Below are 21,155 nucleotides of genomic sequence, written 5' to 3' on the forward strand. Positions count from 1 at the left end.
GAAATGATAATGTGTGATAACAGTCAACGTTCAGCTGCCTACAGGACACAGAACCTTCTCCTCCCTGCAGCGGGTTCTAAGGCCCTCACGTGGGCCCTGCACAGGTATCCGAGAAGACGGCATGCATTTATCATCATATCCTTTTTCAGAAACCCACTGACCACATTTTCTATATCTCCGCAGCTAAAGCCAAAATGTGATTAAAAAATAAATTTCTGGCTGGGTGCAGTGGCTCATGCCTGTAATCCCAGCATTTTGGGAGGCCAAGAAGGGACGATCACTCTAGTCCAGGAGTTCCCAGTCTGGGCAACATAGTGAAATCTTGTCTCTACAAAAATACAAAATTTAGCTGGGTATAGTGGCACACACTTGTGGTCCCGGCTGCTGAAGAGGTGGAGGTGGAGAACTTGCGCCCAGGAGGATGAGGCTGCAGTGAGGTGTGCTCATACCACTGCAACAGACCCTATCAAAAAAAAAAAAGTCCTCTACTAAATCGTCTTTATTTTCTTTTCTTTTTAGTAGAGATGGGGTTTCACCATGCTGCCCAGGCTGGTCCTGAACTCCTGAGCTTGGGCAATCCGCCTGCCCTGGGCTCCTGAAGTGCTGGGATTACAGATGTGAGCCACTGCGTCCAGGCTCTCTGCTAGATGTTAACATCATGTAAGTGATTTTGCTTCTTTACCTTTTAATTTAAATAAAGGGCTGATTCTGCTCACTGAAGCCCTCACTGTAGCACTTGGCTTTTTTTTGTAAAAATAGTGAGCTGATGACAAATTGAAAGGAACATGAAATGGAAATGTATTTTCTGAGAGCTCTAGGACGTCAGCCATATTCTCAGTTTAGGAGGGAAGTGAGCTGGTGCCAAGTTGAATGTGCCCAGTACCTGTTTGTCACCATCCCCTTTCTGAAAAAAGCCCAATACGTCTGGGGTTAGTCGTGGCTTCAGCTGGCAAATATGCGCACAAGCACTAGATGTCACCATCCTTCCAAAAGACATCGCCATCACACAGCAAGCCAGCAGCACACAGAGCTCCCCTGCTGTGGCCATTAGGGTCACACAGCAAGCCAGCAGCACACAGAGCTCCCCTGCTGTGGCCATTAGGATGGTGGCGGCAGTTCATGGGGAGTGCCAACCCCCATCCCTGCCACAGCAGCGGCTCCTGAAGCTGGCAGCTCCGCCACAGGCCCTGGCAGGGTGTGTAGAAGGCTGCGCTAGCTTGGACTCCCCTCCGCGCCTTTCCGGCTTCAGGGCTCCAGTCCGTCACCTTCTGCCTCTGCTTCCTGCTTCCTCTGGCTGGACTGTGTCTTGCCAGGAGCTAAGCCCACCTCCTGTGTCACATTCCTGCTGTGGGACCCACCCCACACACCCCTCAACTGAACCAGACCCTCAGGAGGGCCCCAGGGACCCAAGTCCATCCTCCCGTAGGCTGGCCCTGGCCTGAAGTGACACCCCTCGGACAGGGCCAGCCTTGGTGATGTCCTTAAGCCACCCAAGGCAACAGCAACCTTTCATGGAGAGCCCACTCCAGGAAGGTGTTCAGACCCCCATTTCACAGGGAAAACATCCAGGCAGAGGGAAGGAGCGGCGTGACGTGACTGTGGCCATCCACCCCCTCCCTCCCTTGGAGTTCCTGCGGCCACACACTGGGCGTGCTGCCTCCTGCATTTTCAGGCTGCCTGTGAGGACAGTACTCCCTTCTCTTCTGAGGCTCTGCTCCTGGCCCACCCTCTCCCCTGGGCAGGAGCCAGTGTTCTTTATAAAAGCTGAAGCCACATGTGACAAAAGAAGCAGGAGTGTCTGCTCTCAAAGGGTTTTTTTACAACACAGATCACTCTTCCCCAAAACACATCGGTTAAAGGAATGAGCACATCCGAGCTCCTCGTCCTAAAACTGGCAATATCCACATTTATAATAATATATGATCATATAATGATTATAGTGATGATTAATAATTAGCATACACTTTGGGAGGCCAAGGATGGTGGATTGCTTGAAGTCAGGCGTTCGAAACCGGCCTGGCCAAAATGATGAAACCCCGTCTCTACTAAAAATACAAAAATCAGCCGGGCATTGTGGTGCGCACAATCCCAGCTACTTCGGAGGTGAAGGTTGCAATGAGCCAAGGTCTCGCCACTGCTCTCTAGCCTGGGCAACAGAGCGAGACTCCATCTCAAAAAACAATAATGATAAAATAATTAACATAGGCCGGGTACAGCGGTGCACACCATGTCAAAACCCCATCTCCAAAAAAAATACAAAAATTAGCCTGCTATGGTGGTACGTGCCTGTGGTCACAGCAACTCAGGAGGCCGAGGTGGGAGGATGGCTTGAGCTCGGGAGGCAGAGGTTGCAGTGAGCCAAGAACACGCCACTGCACTGCAGGCCAGGTGACAGAGCAAGACTCTGTCTCGAAAAAAATTAACATAATAGTAAATGTATAACATCTACTCGTAGTTACAGTAACATCCACCTCCAAAGGCTGTAATATCTCAGGTATGACACAGACACTCGGATGGAAGCAGAGGACACCATCGCTCCCACAGGGGACTCAGCCAACGGCGAAGAAAGGAGCTTCCCACATTTCTGCCCTCAACCCAGCACAGCTGCCAACACACAGAGGTACTCAGTACAAAACTGAGGACGCCAGGCTTGGAGGCTGATGGATCGAAGGCGGCTTGTGAGCCACAGGCTAACCTCATCTGGCTGTCCTCCTCTCGCCTCTGTGCCATGGCCACAGTCCATAGCCTCCCACCCCGTCCCATCACAGAGACTCAGAGTGGGAACAAACACACCAAGCACCAGTCCTGGGTGAAAGGAAGAGTCCAGCCTAGAGGACAGTTCTCCCCTCGGAGAGAGGAGATACACCCGGGGAGAGGGTGTTGGAGGAAGGGAGACCCTAGCTTTCATCTGAAAGCTACTGGCAGGGGGATGACCCCTGAGGGGACAGGCAGAGGACCAGGAATAGAATGAGACATACAGGCCTCTGCATCTTGAATACCAGCTACCCAGGTACAGAGCCCGCAACATCCAGGCCTGGTGAGGCCCCCATCTGTATTCTCTGTTCTCAACTGAGGCCACCATCAGGCCAGCCTCAGCCCTTTGATATATGTTTAAAGGAAGCTGAGTCCAATATCATGGGTGAGGGGTGCAGACCTCCTTGCTAATGGAAAAGAGGACTGCATGGCCCACCCCAGGCAAGTTCTGACTCTCTCTCCCCAGGGTAGCCTCTGCAGACAGCCTCTCCCCATCACTCTAGCCCTTCTCACCACTAGCTCTGGGAGTCAGGCCAGACAGACCCCTGCCGATCCCCATGTATCCCCTGGGGATCCTTCAGGAACCACCCCCCTGAGAAAATTCCCTAATAGCGAACGCCATGTGCCACATTTTACAATTGTGTTTCTGTGTTTGGTGCATCTGTTTAGCTGGTTGTAGAATCCTCCGCACCTAACACAGGCCTGGAAAAGAGTCCACGCTCAACAGACACCTGTTAGATGAGTGAATGAGTGAGTGAGTGAATTTGGAGAAAGGGCAGCTCATCCATGTCAGAGTCCGAATCTGAAACGGAGTCTCTGATTCCGCACATGTTACCCAGAACATGGCTTTCCCTATTTCAGGTGAAAACTGCGTTTCACTGCCAAGGCAGGGTGTGCCCACAGCAGGATGGGAAGGAGGCCAGCAGCCTGCAGACGCCCCTACTCCTGAGATTAATGACGGGTTAGCCTTTTCAAGAAACACAGCGAGAAGGCCTCCCTCCCTGCCCACCCCCAACAATGATCCAGGCCAGACTGGTAAACCAAGTCCAGGCAGGAAGGAAGGTGCTGTGGGGTAAATTAAGCAAGGGAGCAGTGTTAGCAGGAGGGCGGCCAGGGCGCGGGGAGAGGACAGCTGGTTTGGGTCACTGAGTGGCCAGAGCCCAGGAGGCTTCTTCTGGGCTCTCCCTTCTGCCAGCATAATCCCTCACACCCAGCCTGACCTTTCTGGGCCAGAGATCCTACCCCTGAATCTCCACTCCCTGCAGACTCCAGCTGAGCTGAAACCTGACCCAGAGCCAAGGGCACTTCCTGCCTTTGTAGATTCTGTGGCTGCCCCCATGGACATCACCCCCTCCCCTCATGCACTGGATACGGGCAGTACAAGACTCCAGGACAGTGTGGGGATTCCTAGGCGGGCCTCGTCCCCATCTGCCCCAGGTGTGGGTCAGTGGCCTGGACTTCTGCACTGAAAACCAACAAAGCATGCTCTGCCCCTCACTTACAGCCCACCGTAGGCAGGATACTCTTGAAGTCATTCTTCACGTACCGGAGAGCCAGGCTGGACTTGCCCACGGAGCCACTTCCCAGGAGAACCAGCTTGAACACACGGGGCTGGCTGGGGGCAGCGCTGGGCTGGGGACTCAGGTGTGCCTGCGCCATGCCCTGCAAAGAATCACAATCATCTGAGGCAGGTGGAACATCCGAGCCACACCATCACAGCGAGCTCTACCCCGGGCTGCCTCCCAGTCAGGAGCAGGTGGCCCCAGACAGAGCTCCCAACTCAGAGGCCACCTGGGTTCGTACCCCTGCACCCCTCTGCACCCAACGCCCCATCTCCCCATCTGCAAACTGGGGTGCACAAGACCCATTTTTAGGTCTGTGGTGAGGAACAAATAGAGCTTTGCTTGGAAAGCGCTGGGCATGGGTCATGACAGATCCTGACAAGCAATGGTTGTGTGCAGTGGTCTCAGGGCTGGCTGTCCTCATTCCATTACTTTCTATTCTTACAAATCTGTCAGTTGTCCCCGAAGTATCTAACACAGAGAGAGGTAAAAAGCATCTGAGAATTTCCTGGTTGGTTGTCCATGGATTAAAGTTGGTGTCTCGGAAAAACTCTATCTAAAAAACGTTGGTGTCTCAATGATCTGAAAACCTCATAGACACATTTAGACACATTCCTATTGTGTCTAAAGCCTCAGAACCCACAGTGGGATGCCCCAGAGAAAACCAGCTTTGTGATCAAAATAAATGTGGGCATCCCCTGCATATGTTTTCATTACGGAAACTTTGCTATACACACCACAATAGAGAGAACAGTCTGACGGGCACAGGTACCCACCTCCCCAGTAATCAGCCTGGCCAGCTGTGTCACTCACATCCCAAACCTCCCCCCAGCAGGTCGCTGTAAAGCAGATCCCAGGCATCCTATCATCTGCAAACCTCAGGGCAGATACAGGTATTTTTTTCTTCTTTGCAGTTCATGTGTTGAAGAGGTCAGGTTGTCTCGTAGGTTTCCTGTACGGACGTTGCTGATTGGACCCCTGTGTTATTGAATAGAGTCTTGCGAACTCTGTATTTTTGATACCGTGGTGGTTCAGGACACAAACCTGATTAGATACTGGCTATTTTTTGGCAAGATTGCTACAAGAGTGTGTGTGCACCTCCCTCAGAAGGCAAATAATGTCTAGTTGTCTCTCTGTAATGTTGGCAGTCATTGAAGACCATTACTTTGAACCTCTATTTCACCAGGGGGTTGCAAAATGGTGACATTCTAATAATGTTCTAATCTAATAATAGATAATGATTTATTACCTAGGAAGAGAAGCTCCCCACAATCTATATGAAACCTATCAGGGGGCAGCTGGTCCTGTGATCAGGTCTCGTCTGCCTCTCTCACCACGGTGCGGAGGAGGGAGGCTCTCTAAAGGGGGAAGGAAAGGAATTTTGAAAAGGGAATAAGAAAAGCAGGAGTGGTAGGAAGCAGCCCACATGCCCTCACTGCCCCCATTCAGCAGCCATGGCCACGGACTGGTCTGGTCTGCCCTGTAGGGATAAGAGGGAAAGAATCAAGTTTGGAATCAGTCTTGAAATAAATAGGTCTGAGTCCTAGATACCAAGAAGACGGTTGTAGACAGAAAGTGACTGGACAGTCACGGGTCTGGAGCAGGAGGGTTTAGGGCTCGCTACCCATCACAGAAGAGGGGCTCCACGTAGTAGACTCAAGTAGTTATCCCACACGTGCCTGGAACCCCCTCTTAGATGGAAATACTCGAGTTTCACCATCAAGTATGATGCTGGCCTAAGAGACGGATTAAAAACATAAAATTAACTTTTCCATCTGTGTTTCTTTAAAGAAAGAAAGAGAGAAAGAGAAAGAGAAAAGAAGAGCTCCCCAGGTGATCTCAGCTTGCAGCCAAGACTAGGAATCACTGACAGAATTCCGTTTTCCTTAGAGCTGGGAACAGGGTCTAGCACATAGTAAGCACACAATAAATGGCTAGGAAGTGAATGAATGAGGCCAAGCCCAGAAGAGCACGTAACAGCTGCATGTTGAAATGTCTGCCTGGATTGAGGACGATTTCCTGGGGCCTGCTGTGGTTTGTATGTATTCTTCAAAGAGCAGATTTGGAAACTGAGTCCCCGGCGCAACCATGCTGGGAGGTGGGGCCTAATGGAAGATAGTCAGGTCAAGAGGACTCTGCCCTCATTAATTCCCGCCCAGCACGGGTGATGACTCTGTGGCTGTCTGTCACGTCCGTGAGCCTGCCTGCGTGTTCTCCTGCCCTTTCACCTTCAACTGTGGGATGACACAGCAGAAGGCCCTCAACAGATGTAGCCTTGGACTCCCCAGTCTCTAGAACCATAAGAAACAAATCTCTGTTCGTTATAAATTCCCGTCTCAGGAATTCTGTTAAAGCAGCACAAACAGACTAACACAGCACCTGAGGCAAAGTGAGAGTGGCTGGGGTGAGAACTTGGTCCAGCAGATGGTCTGCCCAAGTCATCTGGGACAGGCTCTCAGAGGTCAAGACACAGCCGAGACTTTCCAACCTTTGGTGGAAGAGGAAATGGTGAAAGAGGGGGTGAGGGATGAAAGACTACACAATGGGTACAGTGTACATTGCTCTGGTTAATGAGTGCACCAAAATCTCAGAAATCACTAAAGAATATATCCATGTCACCCAATACCACCTGTTCCCCACAAATCTATGGAAATAAAAAAATAACTAAAAATAACCAAAGATATCCCTTCGAGTTCTCTATGCTGTTTATTTGCACAGGTTAATAAAACCCTTCCTAAGTCAGAAAAAAATCTGTGACCCAAAACATGTCGGAATTCACTGAAACAGGTGGACTCTGAAGGAATGCACTGTGACCACTGGGATGCCAGTATCTCATTCCTTTGACAATGATATGTCTCTTTGTTTTAAAAACTTTTATTTTCAGGCCGGATGCAGTGGTTCACACCTGTAATCCCAGAACTTTGAGAGGCCGAGGCGGGTGGATCACTTGAGGTCAAGAGTTCGAGACCAGCCGGTCCAACACGGTAAAACCCTGTGTCTTCTAAATACACAAAAATTAGCTGGATGTGGTGGCAGGCACCTGTAGGCCCAGCTACTCAGGAGGCTGAGGCCGGAGAATTGCTTAAACCTGGGAGGTGGAGGTTGCAGTGAGCCGAGATCCCACCACTGTACTCCAGCCTGGGCGACAGAGTGAGACTCCATCTCAAAAAAAAAAAGTAGTTATTTTACTACAAACATACAAATGTCAATATAAAAAAAAGACTCCCCATAACTCCACCCCTTAGTACAGCCACAATTGGTATTTTACCGACTTTTAGTTTTTTTCTATGACTCCTAAAAACAAACCAAAACCCATCGTTTTAACATAAAATTATATCCTATGTTTTGAAAATACTTAAATATAATACCAAAGACAGTCGCCCACATTGCTTCAAAATCGTGTTCAGTGGACACACAACGTTTCCTCAGCCATCTCAACTTGCTGCGCCATTTTCCTAGTACTGGATTTTCACTTGGTTTTAATTTTTTCTCTGTAATAAGGTTGCAGTAAACATTTCCTTATATAACTTTTTGTGTGATGCAGTGTTGTAAGCTTTCAATAATGAAAGGTTGGAGGCCTCTGTCCAAACAGAGAATTTGAAGTGTGGCACCTGACCCCGCCTCCGGAATTTAATCAAGGTAGGGTCATTATAGTCCTTCTGAAGGAAAGATGTTTTCAGGAACAGCATATTTAAGATTGGAGCTTCTCCAGCATCTTAACTTGGGGCCTTTTCATCTCTGACACCTCCCTTCCACAAAGCGGGGAAGCAAGGAGAGTAAACCCGAAATTAGTCTTTTTTGTGAGAAAGGGGGCACTCCGGGGAAGGGTCTGGTTGATGAGTCTATTACCAAATGTGTCCCTGTGTCACGCTTGCCTGGGCCTGTGAAGAACAGCGACATTACGAGAAGAACCCCAGCACACTGCATTCAGAGCGCAGCCGTTTGATACAGAGAAAACAAAATGTAGATTGTAAAGAGGAGCTTACAAGAAAATCTGACAAGCTACCTAGATATCACTGGGTATTAAATTGGGAATTTTGATGTCATTTGAAATGGATTCCTTGAAGAGTTCTTATTAACAGAAATATTTTTTTTTCAAGACCTTAAAATTGGAATTTTCCCAAAGAAAAATTCAAATAGGAATCTCCTTCCGGGAATCTGACCTAGTGAGCCATCGGAAATCCGAACAAGGAAGTCTCCACCCCAGCTTTGTCCTTTGAATTATGCACACACAGGCACACGCACAGACACAAACAAATACAGACACACACAAATACAAACAAGTGAGCACACATACAGAGAGGCCAACACACACACACAGAGGCAGACACACACACACAGAAGCCAACACACACACAGAGGCCAACACACACACACACAGAGGCAGACACACACACAGAGGCTGACACACACACACAGAGGCTGACACACACACACAGAGGCCAACACACACACAGAGGCCAACACACACACACACACAGAGGCAGACACACACACAGAGGCTGACACACACACACAGAGGCAGACACACACACACACAGAGGCTGACACACACACAGAGGCAGACACACACACAGAGGCTGACACACACACACAGAGGCTGACACACACACACACAGAGGCCAACACACACACACACACAGAGGCAGACACACACACACAGAGGCAGACACACACACACACAGAGGCCAACACACACAGAGGCAGACACACACACAGGCTGACACACACACACAGAGGCAGACACACACACACACAGAGGCTGACACACACACAGAGGCAGACACACACACAGAGGCAGACACACACACAGAGGCTGACACACACACACAGAGGTTGACACACACACACACAGAGGCCAACACACACAGAGGCAGACACACACACAGAGGCTGACACACACACACAGAGGCTGACACACACACACACAGAGGCCAACACACAGAGGCAGACACACACACACACAGAGGCTGACACACACACAGAGGCAGACACACACACACAGAGGCTGACACACACACACAGAGGCAGACACACACACACAGAGGCAGACACACACACAGAGGCTGACACACACACACAGAGGCTGACACACACACACACAGAGGCCAACACACACAGAGGCAGACACACACACAGAGGCAGACACACACACACAGAGGCAGACACACATACACAGAGGCCAACACACAGAGGCAGACACACACACACACAGAGGCTGACACACACACAGAGGCAGACACACACACACAGAGGCTGACACACACACACAGAGGCAGACACACACACACACAGAGGCTGACACACACACAGGCTGACACACACACACAGAGGCTGACACACACACAGAGGCAGACACACACACACAGAGGCAGACACACACACACAGAGGCTGACACACACACACACACACAGAGGCCAACACACACAGAGGCAGACACACACACAGAGGCTGACACACACACACAGAGGCTGACACACACACAGAGGCAGACACACACACAGAGGCTGACACACACACACAGAGGCTGACACACACACACACAGAGGCTGACACACACACACACAGAGGCCAACACACACAGAGGCAGACACACACAGAGGCTGACACACACACACACAGAGGCTGACACACACACAGAGGCAGACACACACACACACAGAGGCTGACACACACACAGAGGCAGACACACACACACACAGAGGCAGACACACACACACAGAGGCCGACACACACAGAGGCCAACACACACAGAGGCAGACACACACACACAGAGGCTGACACACACACACAGAGGCTGACACACACACAGAGGCAGACACACACACAGAGGCTGACACACACACACAGAGGCCGGCAGACACACACACAGAGGCTGACACACACACACAGAGGCAGACACACACACACACAGAGGCTGACACACACACACACAGAGGCCAACACACACAGAGGCAGACACACACACAGAGGCAGACACACACACAGAGGCTGACACACACACACACAGGCTGACACACACACAGAGGCAGACACACACACACAGAGGCTGACTCACACACACAGAGGCAGACACGGGCACGTGCTCACACAGACACTGCACAGTGCACAGAGGTTTAAACAATGGCTCACCTGTTCCCCAGGCTCGGTCACTTGCAGGGAGCTGAAGAGCCTGTCATCACCAGTCCACAGAGTTGCCTCCTGTCTTCCCTTTCTCCTCGCTCTGGCCCAGGGGGAGGTTTGCTTTCCTCCACGGGCGGGACAGGAGGAGCCTCTGCTCCAATGGAAAACAGCCGCAGAGCAGAGGTCAAGAGCAGCAGCCTTGGACCAGGGCAGTGCCCACTGGCCGCCAGCCCCAAGGTCAGGCTTATTTTCCTCCAAAAAGGTTTCAAGGCGAAGTCCACGGTGATCATGTGGTTACCTGGGGCAGGGCGGGAGGCTGGACCACAAAGCAGGTGACCCAGGAGCACCTGCACACTGCCGGAAGTCACATTCCAGTCCTGAGCTTGCTGGCACCCAGCTGGAGCCCGTTTCTCAGCTGTGTTCCGGGGTGTCACTTCCGGGGTCTCACTTGGGCATGGAATGTTTCTCTTGGCTCCTTCCTTAGAGCTGTATTGAATCTTTGTTGCACTTGAAAAACCAACAGCCCAGAAGAGAAGAGAGTATTTCGGTCAAATGAATTCCTCCCCCTGTCAACTGAAGCCAACCCTGGCTGAACCCTGCACTGGACCCAGTGTGGGCCAGTCCAGGGTCAGACCCTGGGCTGGATGCTACCTGGGCGTGCGGTGGGCGTGGCTTCCGTGGACCTGGGAGGCTCAGGGCACAGGAGAGCAGCAGGTGGACTTCCTCCTGGTCTCAAATTCTTCAGGAGACTCCAGTGTTGAAATTTCCTGGCTTGGTGGTAAAGAAGAGTCTTCTTGAGGTAAGCTTTCCACAATCTCTGAGCAGGACTGGGGTGGCAGGGTTGGACCTGAGGCCGAGGAGATGGAAATCTGTTGCTGTGAACATCACAGCCAGCTCACTTGATGTCCTCCAAACTCACCCTAACTTCTGGTTTGGGTCCCATCCCATGGGGCTGCTGGGAAATAAGCTCTGCCATCACAGTGGTTCCTCTCCCTGTGGGAGTAGGGGACTCTTACGCTGGAGCGGGGACACTGGCCTGGGCTTCTGCTGAGGCTCTGCCCCTCATCCCTGCAGGGTGGACTAGCCAGTCCTAACACAGAGCAGTGTTGCTCTGCTGTGTCCACACCTCCCCTGGGATTCTTCCTCCACGAAACCACTTCCCTGGGGCGTGGCCACCTCCCTGGATGCTGCCAGCATGCTCAGCTGAGCCCCCGGCAGTCTGGAGACTTGAGAATCTCTATCTTTTTGAATGACATCCTTATCCTGTGCCCCCAGGCTGGTAACGAAAGGGCTGGGAATGATGACACGCTGGGACATTCTGGAAGAGCTAAACCTCAGATAATTATCACAGCTGAGTTTGATTCTCAAACACAGCTCTGTAAAGAAGCCCTGAGGAGAAGGGGGGCACCACTTCCCCAGAAAGTCCCCAAGGGCCTCGGCCTATGGGAATGGTGTAACCCATGTGATGGAGGGCTGAATGAACACACTTCTCTTCACCCCAATTCCCTTGAAGAATCCACCTTCCTGCAGGATTGGGGGGAGCACAGAATGGGAGGAAGATACAAATACCAATTTTATAGTAAGAATGCAAAAGGAGGCCAGTGCGGTGACTCAGGCCTGTAATCCCAGCACTTTGGGAGGCTGAGTTGGGCAGATCACTTGAGGTCAGGAGTTCGAGACCAGCGTGGCCAACATAGCAAGCTCCCCTCTCTGCTAAAAATACAAAAAATTAGCCTGGTGTGGTGGCAAGCACCTGTAATCCTAGCTATTCAGGAGGCTGAGGCAGGAGAATTGCTTGAACCTGGGAGGCGGAGGTTGCAGTGAGCTGAGATTGTGCCATTGCACACCTGCCTGGGCAGCAGAATGAAACTCTGTCTCAAAATAAAAAAATTAAAAAGACAAAATGGTTAAGAACCAGCTTCTTACACCCAAAGTGGGAGGTGTGTGCCTACAGTCAGACAACAGGTTTGAAAGGCAGGCCTTGTCTGGAGAGGCAGTTTTAGCATAACTGTGATTCTGTAACAGCCCATCCATCAGGTGAGGGAGGGTCCCAGCTGGGGAGAGGGGACCCCTGGAACACCTCAGGCCAATCTCCAAACAGCACAGAGCCGTCTGTGGAAGGCAGCATCCCTAGCCACCCCCTGAGCAATGCCCATGTGTAAGATCATAGAAGTGACTGGTGAGGCTGCAGAGGGGCCCTGAGGGCCAGGCAGGGGCAGCAGAAGGAGCCACCAAGATAGGCAGTCTCAGGAGGTGGTGCAGGCAGGGTGTGGTACCTCAGAGGCTGACATCCCGGCACATGTTTCCAGCAGAGACCACGGGGAATGAGGCCCTCTCATGGATCCAAGGACCATACATTCCTCCCCACACTGCCACGAAGTCACCGGCCATGCTCCCAACCCAGGCACCAGTGTCCATGTGAGAGAGGGGCAAGGCAGTGGCGGCCAGGAGAAGCAGCATTTTACCTGATGATGGTGAGTTACTGTAGGGCAACGTATCTACAGGGTCAGATGAGCTAAAATGTAAGATGCCCCCTCCTCTGTTTTCCACTAGATGGAGGCTCGTGGAGAAGGTCTGGTTCATTAACATGAGCTAAAACATGAATAAAGTCTGATTTGTGGCAAGGGACAGGGCAGAGAGCATCTGCAGCTCCAAGAAAAGAGCCCTGTGTTGTGGCGGCCTGCAGTGAAAGCAGCAGCGCACCTCTAGCATCTCTGGGTGGGCAGGGTCAACGCCTGTGATCTTCTGATGTGTGACACACACTCACTGACTCAGCGGCTTAGAATAACACGCATTTATGACCTCACAGTTTCTGTGGTCAGGAGTCACAGCACAGCCTCCCTGGGTTTTCTGCTCAGGTTCTCACAGGCTGCAGTCAAGGTGAGGGTCTTTCTAGAGTTCAGGGTCCTCTTCTGAGCCCACACGGTTGTTGGCAGAATTCAGTTCCCTCAGTAGGCCGAGGTCCCCTGTTCCTGCTGACGTCTGCGGGCAGCTGCTCTCAGCACTCAGAGGCCCCTCACGCTGGGCGGCTGGCTCTCTCAAGGCCAGCAAGAGATGCTCTCTGACTTCTAGACCCTCTTTCAAAGGGCTTGCCTGATTAGGGCAGGTCCACCCAGCACAATCTTCCTTTTGTTCAACTCACAGGCAACTGACGAAGGACCTAATTCCATCTTCAAAATCCCTTTGCCTTTCCCATATAATATAACCTGATCTCAGGAGTGACACCGTCATAGTCACAGCCCTACCCACACTCAAGAGAGCGACGTGTCCACCAGGGACTTGGGGTCTCGGGGCCCATCCTAGGATCTGTTGCCCATAGTGCCTGAGTCAAAGCTCACATAAGGGAGGCCCTCCCAGCCCCGATGACTTAGCCGCTGGCTGGCAAACTGCTGGCGAGTGGCAGGGGACCCACTGCCGGAGCCCGCCTCCTGCTCGGGCAGTGTGGCAGGGCCTGGGGCCCATGCTGATCTCAAGCAACCTGACACTCTCCTCCTGAGGGCCCAAGGATGCAGTGAAAGGCCAGAACCCAGCAACTCTGGAGGGTGTTGGGCTCATGGCCTCCCCTCCCGCAGAGGTCAGCTGGGAGAAACCTGCCAGATCCTCCCAACACCAGTTTACTCACCTCCAAAGCGAGGGGGCTGGGCCAGAGGGTTCCAAACCTCCCTCCACTTCCAGCTTCTGTGGTCAATCCCTCTCTGCACCAAGAGCCATCGGCATGAGCAGGAAGCCTGTGGCGCACTTGTGAAAATCAGAAGGTACATTTCCGAGGGGACATGGGACATCAAGCTCAGACACAAACCCCATGGAAGGCGGGTCAGGACTCACTGCCCAGACAGTATCCATAATGCTGTGTAGATGTGGTGTCACACAATCATCATTGCTTGTCGTGGCAATTAGGCAAAACGGAGCATAAGCAATTTACTTACAGAAACGGAATTATTATCCTAATACAGCTATACCAATGTTTACATTTTTCTCTAGGCATTTCATCAACTTTTCTGTATTAGCATTAATCGGGAGAATATTCACAATGCCACTTACACAGGCCACGTATGCAGGCACTCACACATTCTCCCTCCAAAACACACAAAATTACATAACTGTGGAGCTGGAAGGCCCCCCGGAGAGGATCCGGCCTGCGCGCCCACCCACCCAGTGGCTGAAGAATCTGAACCCTCCTGCCGACTGATGTTTCTGCTCACATATCGACAGTGACGGGCTTTTTCTGAGTCCGTGGATTCCATGTGGGTTCCTTTCTATCCAAGTTGGTCCTTTGTAACTTTCCACCTTTACTGCCCCGGGGTTTCGTGGGGAGCCAGGCCTGCTGCTACAGAAATATTTCCGAGATTTTGAAGCCGCCCTCAGGGTTCACAGTGGGCATTGCTAACTGCCTGCCGAGGATGCGTGCCCACCTTGCTCCTTGCGAGGAGACCCCCCTGTGGTTCAGCTTGTTAATGCATCTGTATCTTCTTTCTTGCAGAAGTGGCCAGGTGACTCCACTCTGGCCAGGGAACCCTAGGCCGAGGCCCTCGGGGACTTTCTGGGGAAGTGGTGCCCCCCTTCTCGGGCCTTCTTTACAGAGCCTTGCTTGAAAATGGAACTCAGCTGTGATAATTATCTGAGGTTCAGCTCTTCCAGAACGTCCTTATCTCCTAAGGCCTCTGAGATAAGCAGGAACTGTGGTGTCTGCCTTGCCTCCAAACCTTTTACCCTTGCTTATCTCAGTGGAAAATTCCAGCAGAGATTTCTGAACACCAAGTTAAATTCCTCCACTCAACAATCAGTTTGGCATGTGGCTGCCTGCCAGACTGGGCAGGGCAGAAAGGAGCCAAGGGAATAAACCCAGATCCCGCCCCCAGGTGTCCAGAGCCTGGTGGGGACGGGACAGTTGCCTGCAGAGCAAGAGGCTGCCGCCCAGGTTCCTACAAGCCTGAGAGCCTGACCTACAAGGCCAGAGGAAGGGGAATAATCCAGAGGACCTCTCCCAGGATGAAATGCTGGCACAGGCATGAGAAGCCCACGTGGCGGCCAAGAGGAGGGTGGGTCTCCCAGGCCCCAGAAGCACAATGCCAGCGTCAGACGTACTGGAAGGCACGGGGACAGGGACACTGTCAGTGGGCACAGGGTCTGGGTGAGCTTCGAGAGGGGTGAGGGCGGAGAGGCAGCCAAGCTGGGTTGTGTGAGGCCCTGCCTAATTCTGTAGAGACTAGGATTAGAAACAACAAAAATGGGCCAGGCGTGGTGGCTCACACCTGTAATCCCAGCACTTTGAGAGGCTGAAGCGGGCAGATCACCCATCATCAGGAGTTCGAGACCAGCCTGGTCAATATGGTGAAACCCTGTCTCTACTAAAAATACAAAAATTAGCCAGGTGTGGTGGCAGGCACCTGTAATCCCAGCTACTAGGGAGGCTGAGGCAGAAGAATTAAAAATTTTTTTTAATTTAAAAATTAACTGGGTATGGTGGCACATGCCTGTGGTCCCAGGAGGCTGAGGCAGGAGGATCATTTGAGCCTGGGAGATTAAGGCTGCAGTGAGCCAGTCTCAACAGAGCAAGATCTTAACAACAAAAAAAGACACTGCTTTTATTGAGCACCTAGTATGTGCCAGGCACTGAGCTAAGTCCTTGGCTTAGAGTAAATGATTCAATCCTCACAGTGAGCCTTCGATGGAGACCCAGCCTGTGACCACACCCTAGAGGGCCCCATACTGGCCATCCTCTGGCTGTGTCCCGGCTTCCGGGTCAGCAGTCCTCCAGGCCAATGGACACCACTTCCAGATCATGCTACCAGACCTGGGGAGCTCAGAATTCCCCACCCAAGTAGCCCAAGCCCACTTCTGAGGCCTGCAGGGGCCTCTACTCCAGGTCTGCTTCCCAAGAGCAAGTCACACCAGGCCCCACGGCAAAGGCCAGCTGTCAATAGGAAGCATGGCTGGAGGCAGGTGTGCGGCCAGGCACACACGCGCTTATCCTGAGCTCCTCCCAGCGCGAGACAGGCCGGGGAATGAGGCTGGCTGGGGCTGGGACAGCTCATCCTGGCCAAGGAGCCCCAGGGTTCCAAGTGCAACCCTGGCTTCCAGGCTGGCAGGAAGAGGTATCTGCAAGGTAGGGGGTGGGTATTGTATTCCATGCGGCATTCACTGGCTTTTATGACTTTATTTACGCACATGGTGCCTGGCTCACCATTTGTACTCCTGTCCCAGGCCCTGCAAATGTGACAGCAGGGATCCATTATTTTCATCCTATTTTATGAGTGAGGAGTCTGAAGCCCAGACCCACTCAAGGCCACAGGGAGGAGGACAAGGATAGGACCCTGTGGTCCACAGGAGCGCCTGGGAGGAGCTGATCAGAACTGGATCAGCCTCCAAGAAGGTGCACAGCTCCACGTGCTGCTGTCTCTCGGCAGGAATCCTTAAATCTTTCCGGAGAGGCCTGGGCACTTCTCCCAGAAAGGGGGCAGATGAGCTCTGCCATTCCTGCCCTGGGCTGTGAAGCCCCCAGCCGCCCACCCCCTAGGACTGGTGCTGTTCTAACATTCCCCCAACCAATGCTGTCCTTTCTATTAGGGGTTCCCATGGGCACACAGCTGTGCTCTAACTTCTCTTGCAATTACATTTAAAAGCATGACTCCTGGCCCCGAGGTGGGGACAATATAGGAGGGGAGAGGGAGAGAACCCCCAGCACCATTTTGCCCTTCAGAGGGGCCCTGCCCTGCATCTACACTTCCTCTCTCCTGGGTCTCTCTTGAATCTACTCCCCCAGGGCTGTGGCCTCCTTCACTTCACCCAGAAGGCTCCTGGAAAGGCACCCGTGGCCTCCATGTTACCAAAGCCTCAGTCCCCACTGGCACAGCCATGAGCACCACGCAGCCTGGCTGGCCACCCTCTGGAGCAGGACCCTGACAGGCTTCCAACAGCCTGTCCTGATGCCCCAGTCCCCCTCCACCCCCCTGCAGAACCTCTCAGGCCTGCACCTCTTCCTTCTTCTTGCTCCCTGCCCCGCTTGGAGATCCCCAGATGAAAAGCACAGACCTGCAGACGATGCTCAGACACAGGCCTCCATCCAGGCCACCCTCCAACACCAGAGGCCCAGACCCACTCCTTCCCACAAGAGGTAACTCAGATGCACACTCCACACTCGCGCTCCTGATGTCCCAAACATGCTCCACCTGCAGCGCTGCCTCAGTGACAACTTGAATCTTCCAGGTGCTCAGGCCAATATCCTAGGGCCACCTGTCCTCTCCACTTCACACGTCCCACCTCTAACCCACAGGAAGTTCTTTCAGCTCCACATTCACACATGACTAGCCACTGCTCACTGCTGCCATGTTGGTCCCTGCTCCCCTCCCTCACTGTTCCCACCTCCATCCCCTCTCCCTCCCCCACTGTCCCCACCTCTGTCCCCTCTCCCTCCTCCATTGTCCCCACCTCTGTCCCCTCCTCCCTCCTCCATTGTCCCCACCTTGGTACCCTCCTCCCACCTCCATCCTCCTCACCTCAGTCCCCTCTCCCTCCTCCATCCTCCTCACCTCGGTCCCCTCTCCCTCCTCCATCGTCCCCACATTAGTCCCCTCTCCCCTCCTCTACCGTCCCCACCTCGGTCCCCTCTCCCTCCTCCATCCTCCTCACCTCGGTCCCCTCTCCCTCCTCCATCGTCCCCACCTCTGTCCCCTCTCCCTCCTCCATCGTCCCCACCTCGGTCCCCTCTCCCTCCTCCATCGTCCCCACCTCGGTCCCCTCTCCCTTCTCTCTTGTCCCCTTTTGGTTCCCTCTCCTCTCCTCCATAGCCTCTGCCTTGGCCACTCTCCTGTCCTCTCTCCCCTGGGTGCTGCAGAGCCTCTGATCGGCCTCCCCAGGCCTGCATGATTCTCTTTACAATTAGTCAGATGCACTCCTCTGGCAACGCCATCTAGGATTTCCCATTTCACTCAGAGCAGCAGTTCAGGTTTTCAGCATGGCCTGGAAGTCCTTGTAACCTGCCCCCCTCCCCACCCTCATCACCTCTGACCTCTGACCTCATTCTTCTCTGTCCACTCTCAAATCCCTGGAGACGTGCAAGTCGTGTTCTCCACGTTGGTTAGCACTTGCTGTCCCTTCTCCCTGGGAAGGTCCCTGGGAAGTGCTTCCCTGTCACCCACTTCAGGTCCGTAACCGTGTTCTATGGCTGCCAGGACAGAGAACCACCAAGTCCGTGGCTTAAAAGAAAGCACACTTACCCTTGAACAGGTTCAGAGAGCACAAGTCCAAAATCAAGGCCTTGGAGGGCTGGAGCCCCCCCTGCTTCCCTGTGAGCTTCTGGTGCCCGGGCTTACAGACGCGCCCTCCCCTCTCTGCCTCCGTCTTCACATGGCTTCTTCCTTGAGTCATAGGATTTAGGACCCACCTGGTTCATCAAGGATAATCTCCTTTGAGATCTTTACATCAATTACAGCTGCAAAGACTCTACTCAAATAAGGTCACATTCTCAGGTACCAGAGGTTAGAGCTTGGCCGCATCTTTTTGTGAGTCACCATTCAATCCCCCCACAAAGTCCATGCTGAAATGTGACACCCCCCCACCATAAGTTTTTCTCTGACATACCCAAGAAGCCCCTTCCCCACAGTCTGGCTTGATTTTTCTGCATAAATAACACTTAGTGGTTTATTGCAGTTTTCCCAACTAGAAGATAAATTTTTAAGGGCAAGAATATTGAACTGTTTGCTGTTGTCATGCCAGGGTGTTCTGTTTGCTGGGAGGACTCTTACCATGTTCTGTCTCAGTCCGGGTGCTGATTGGTTATGCAGTATTCATTTTGAGAAAATCAAGCTTAAATATAGATGTAGAATATATAATAGTTCAATTGGTTGGGTTTTTGGGTTTTTTTTTTGTTTTTTTTTTTGAGACAGTCCTGTTCTGTTGCCCTGGCTGAAGTGCAGTGGCATGATTTTGGCTTACTGTAACCTCCAGCTTCCCCGTTCAAGTGATCCTTCCACGTCATCCTCTTGAGTAGCTGGGACTACAGGCATGAGCCACCACACCCAGCAACGACTCCTGTAATTTTACGACAGAAGGAACCAGAGTCTGGGGAGGGAAAAAGGAAGAACCTGAGTGTTGAAAAGCTTGAAAATAATATGGTGTACACATTTTTAAAAGCTTTAATTTTTTTTGTTGAGACAGAGTCCCACTCTGTCACCCTGGCTACAAGTGCAGTGGCACGATCACAGCTCGAAATGCAGCTTGGCCAAAATGTGAAACCCTGTCTCTACTAAAAATATTAAAAAGCCGGGCATGGTGGCACATGCCTGTAATTCCAGTTATTCATGAGGCTGAGGCAGGAGAATCGCTTGAACCCAGGAGGTGGAGGTTGCAGTGAGCCAAGATGGCAACATTGCACTCCAGCCTGGGAATAGAGTGAGACCCTGTCTCAAGAAACAAAACTCACAGCAACACTCCTTTTACTAATGGGGAAACCGAGGCCCAGAAAAGCTGTGTAATTGGCCCAAGGTCTCAAAGTCCATTAATGGTTAAGCTGGAGTTAGAACCCAGCCTGTCTGGAAGCAGAGACAGAGCCTTCAGCTGCTAAGCTCCACTGCCCCTGCCTAAGGGACAATAGGTTTTTGTTATTGTTTCGCTTTTTGTTTTGTTTTGTTTTGTGACAGAGTTTCCCTCTTGTTATCCAGACTGGAGTGCAATGGCACAATCTCAGCTCACTGCAACCTCCACCTCCTGGGTCAAGTGATTCTTCTGCCTCAGCTTCCTGAGTAGCTGGGACTACAAGTGTGCACCACCATGCCCCGCTAATTTTTGCATTTTTAGTAGAGATGGGGTTTCACTATGTTGACCAGGATGGTCTCAATCTCTTGACCTCCTGATCCGCCCACCCGGTCTCCCAAAGTGCTGGAATTACAGGTGTGAGCCGCCGTGCCTGGCCTTTTTTGTATTTTTAGTACAGATGGGGTTTCTCCACGTTGGTTAGGCTGGTCTTCAACTCCGGACCTCAGGTGATCCGCCCGCCTCAGTTTCCGTAAGTGCTCTGATTACAGGCCTGAGCCACAATGCCTGGCCCAGTTCTTAAACATATGTAACCTATCTGCCCCAGTTACCTAAGGGTCTGCCCTCTTCCCTCTCCCCCCAGCAAACCCAGGGCAGATTGCACTGTGCCCCCTCAGCACTGTGGCTGACAGTCTTCTGTATCCCCTTCCCCACTTTCAGGATCATGGCGGTACAGGAAGGGATAGCTAGAGCGTAGATTACATCCACATCTTTGGGCAAGGACAGATACCTCGACAGGAGAAATTGGGCAGGGACAGGCAAGTGCTGCCTCCATTTCCAGCCTCATCGTGGTTTTTGGGCCATAATGAAGCCTGGCTGAGGGGAAGATGCCAAGGGACCACATCCTTCCAGCTTTTCTTCACACTCATGAGCAGATGGTGCCACAGTGTTCCCTAATACTAGTTAATAAGCACCTACTGTACGTAAGGACCCCCCACCTCTTTTTTTTTTTTTTTTTGAGACATGGTCTCACTCTGTTTCCCAGCCTGGATTGCATGAATTGCAGTAGCACAATCCCTACTCACTGCAGTCTTGACCTCCTGGACTAGAGCAATCCTCCCACCTCAGCCTCCTGATAAGCTGGGCCAACAGGTGTGCACCACTACACTCAGTTGTTTATTTTTTGTAGAGATGGGGTTTCCCTATGTTGCCAGGCTGGTCTTGAACTCCTAGGCTCCAGAGAT

The 21,155-nt window shown here is 52.2% G+C and overlaps 1 protein-coding gene and 1 long non-coding RNA gene across 7 annotated transcripts in view; one reads left to right on the forward strand and one right to left on the reverse strand.

Moving 5' to 3' along the window:
• RAB17 (RAB17, member RAS oncogene family) overlaps window positions 1-21,155 on the reverse strand; it is a 59,284-nt gene that overhangs the window by 9,544 nt on the left and 28,585 nt on the right. For 2 of the 6 annotated variants that reach the window (XM_078328900.1, XM_078328899.1), the window contains exon 2: window positions 4,257-4,416. In XM_078328900.1, coding sequence (XP_078185026.1) covers window positions 4,257-4,416 — 160 coding nt within the window. Of the gene's footprint in view, window positions 1-4,256; window positions 4,417-5,565; window positions 6,805-10,449; window positions 10,543-21,155 lie in introns of those variants that run through there. The other 4 variants (XM_035306184.3, XM_035306180.3, XM_078328901.1 and 1 more) reach the window with 4 other exon arrangements.
• On the forward strand, window positions 10,814-15,890 carry LOC144576734 (uncharacterized). The gene is made up of 3 exons (XR_013519169.1): window positions 10,814-11,239; window positions 12,750-12,914; window positions 14,921-15,890. It is a non-coding gene; the product is annotated as an uncharacterized LOC144576734 (long non-coding RNA).

The sequence above is a fragment of the Callithrix jacchus genome, chromosome 6 (genome assembly GCF_049354715.1).
Source record: "Callithrix jacchus isolate 240 chromosome 6, calJac240_pri, whole genome shotgun sequence".
NCBI lineage: Eukaryota > Metazoa > Chordata > Mammalia > Primates > Cebidae > Callithrix > Callithrix jacchus.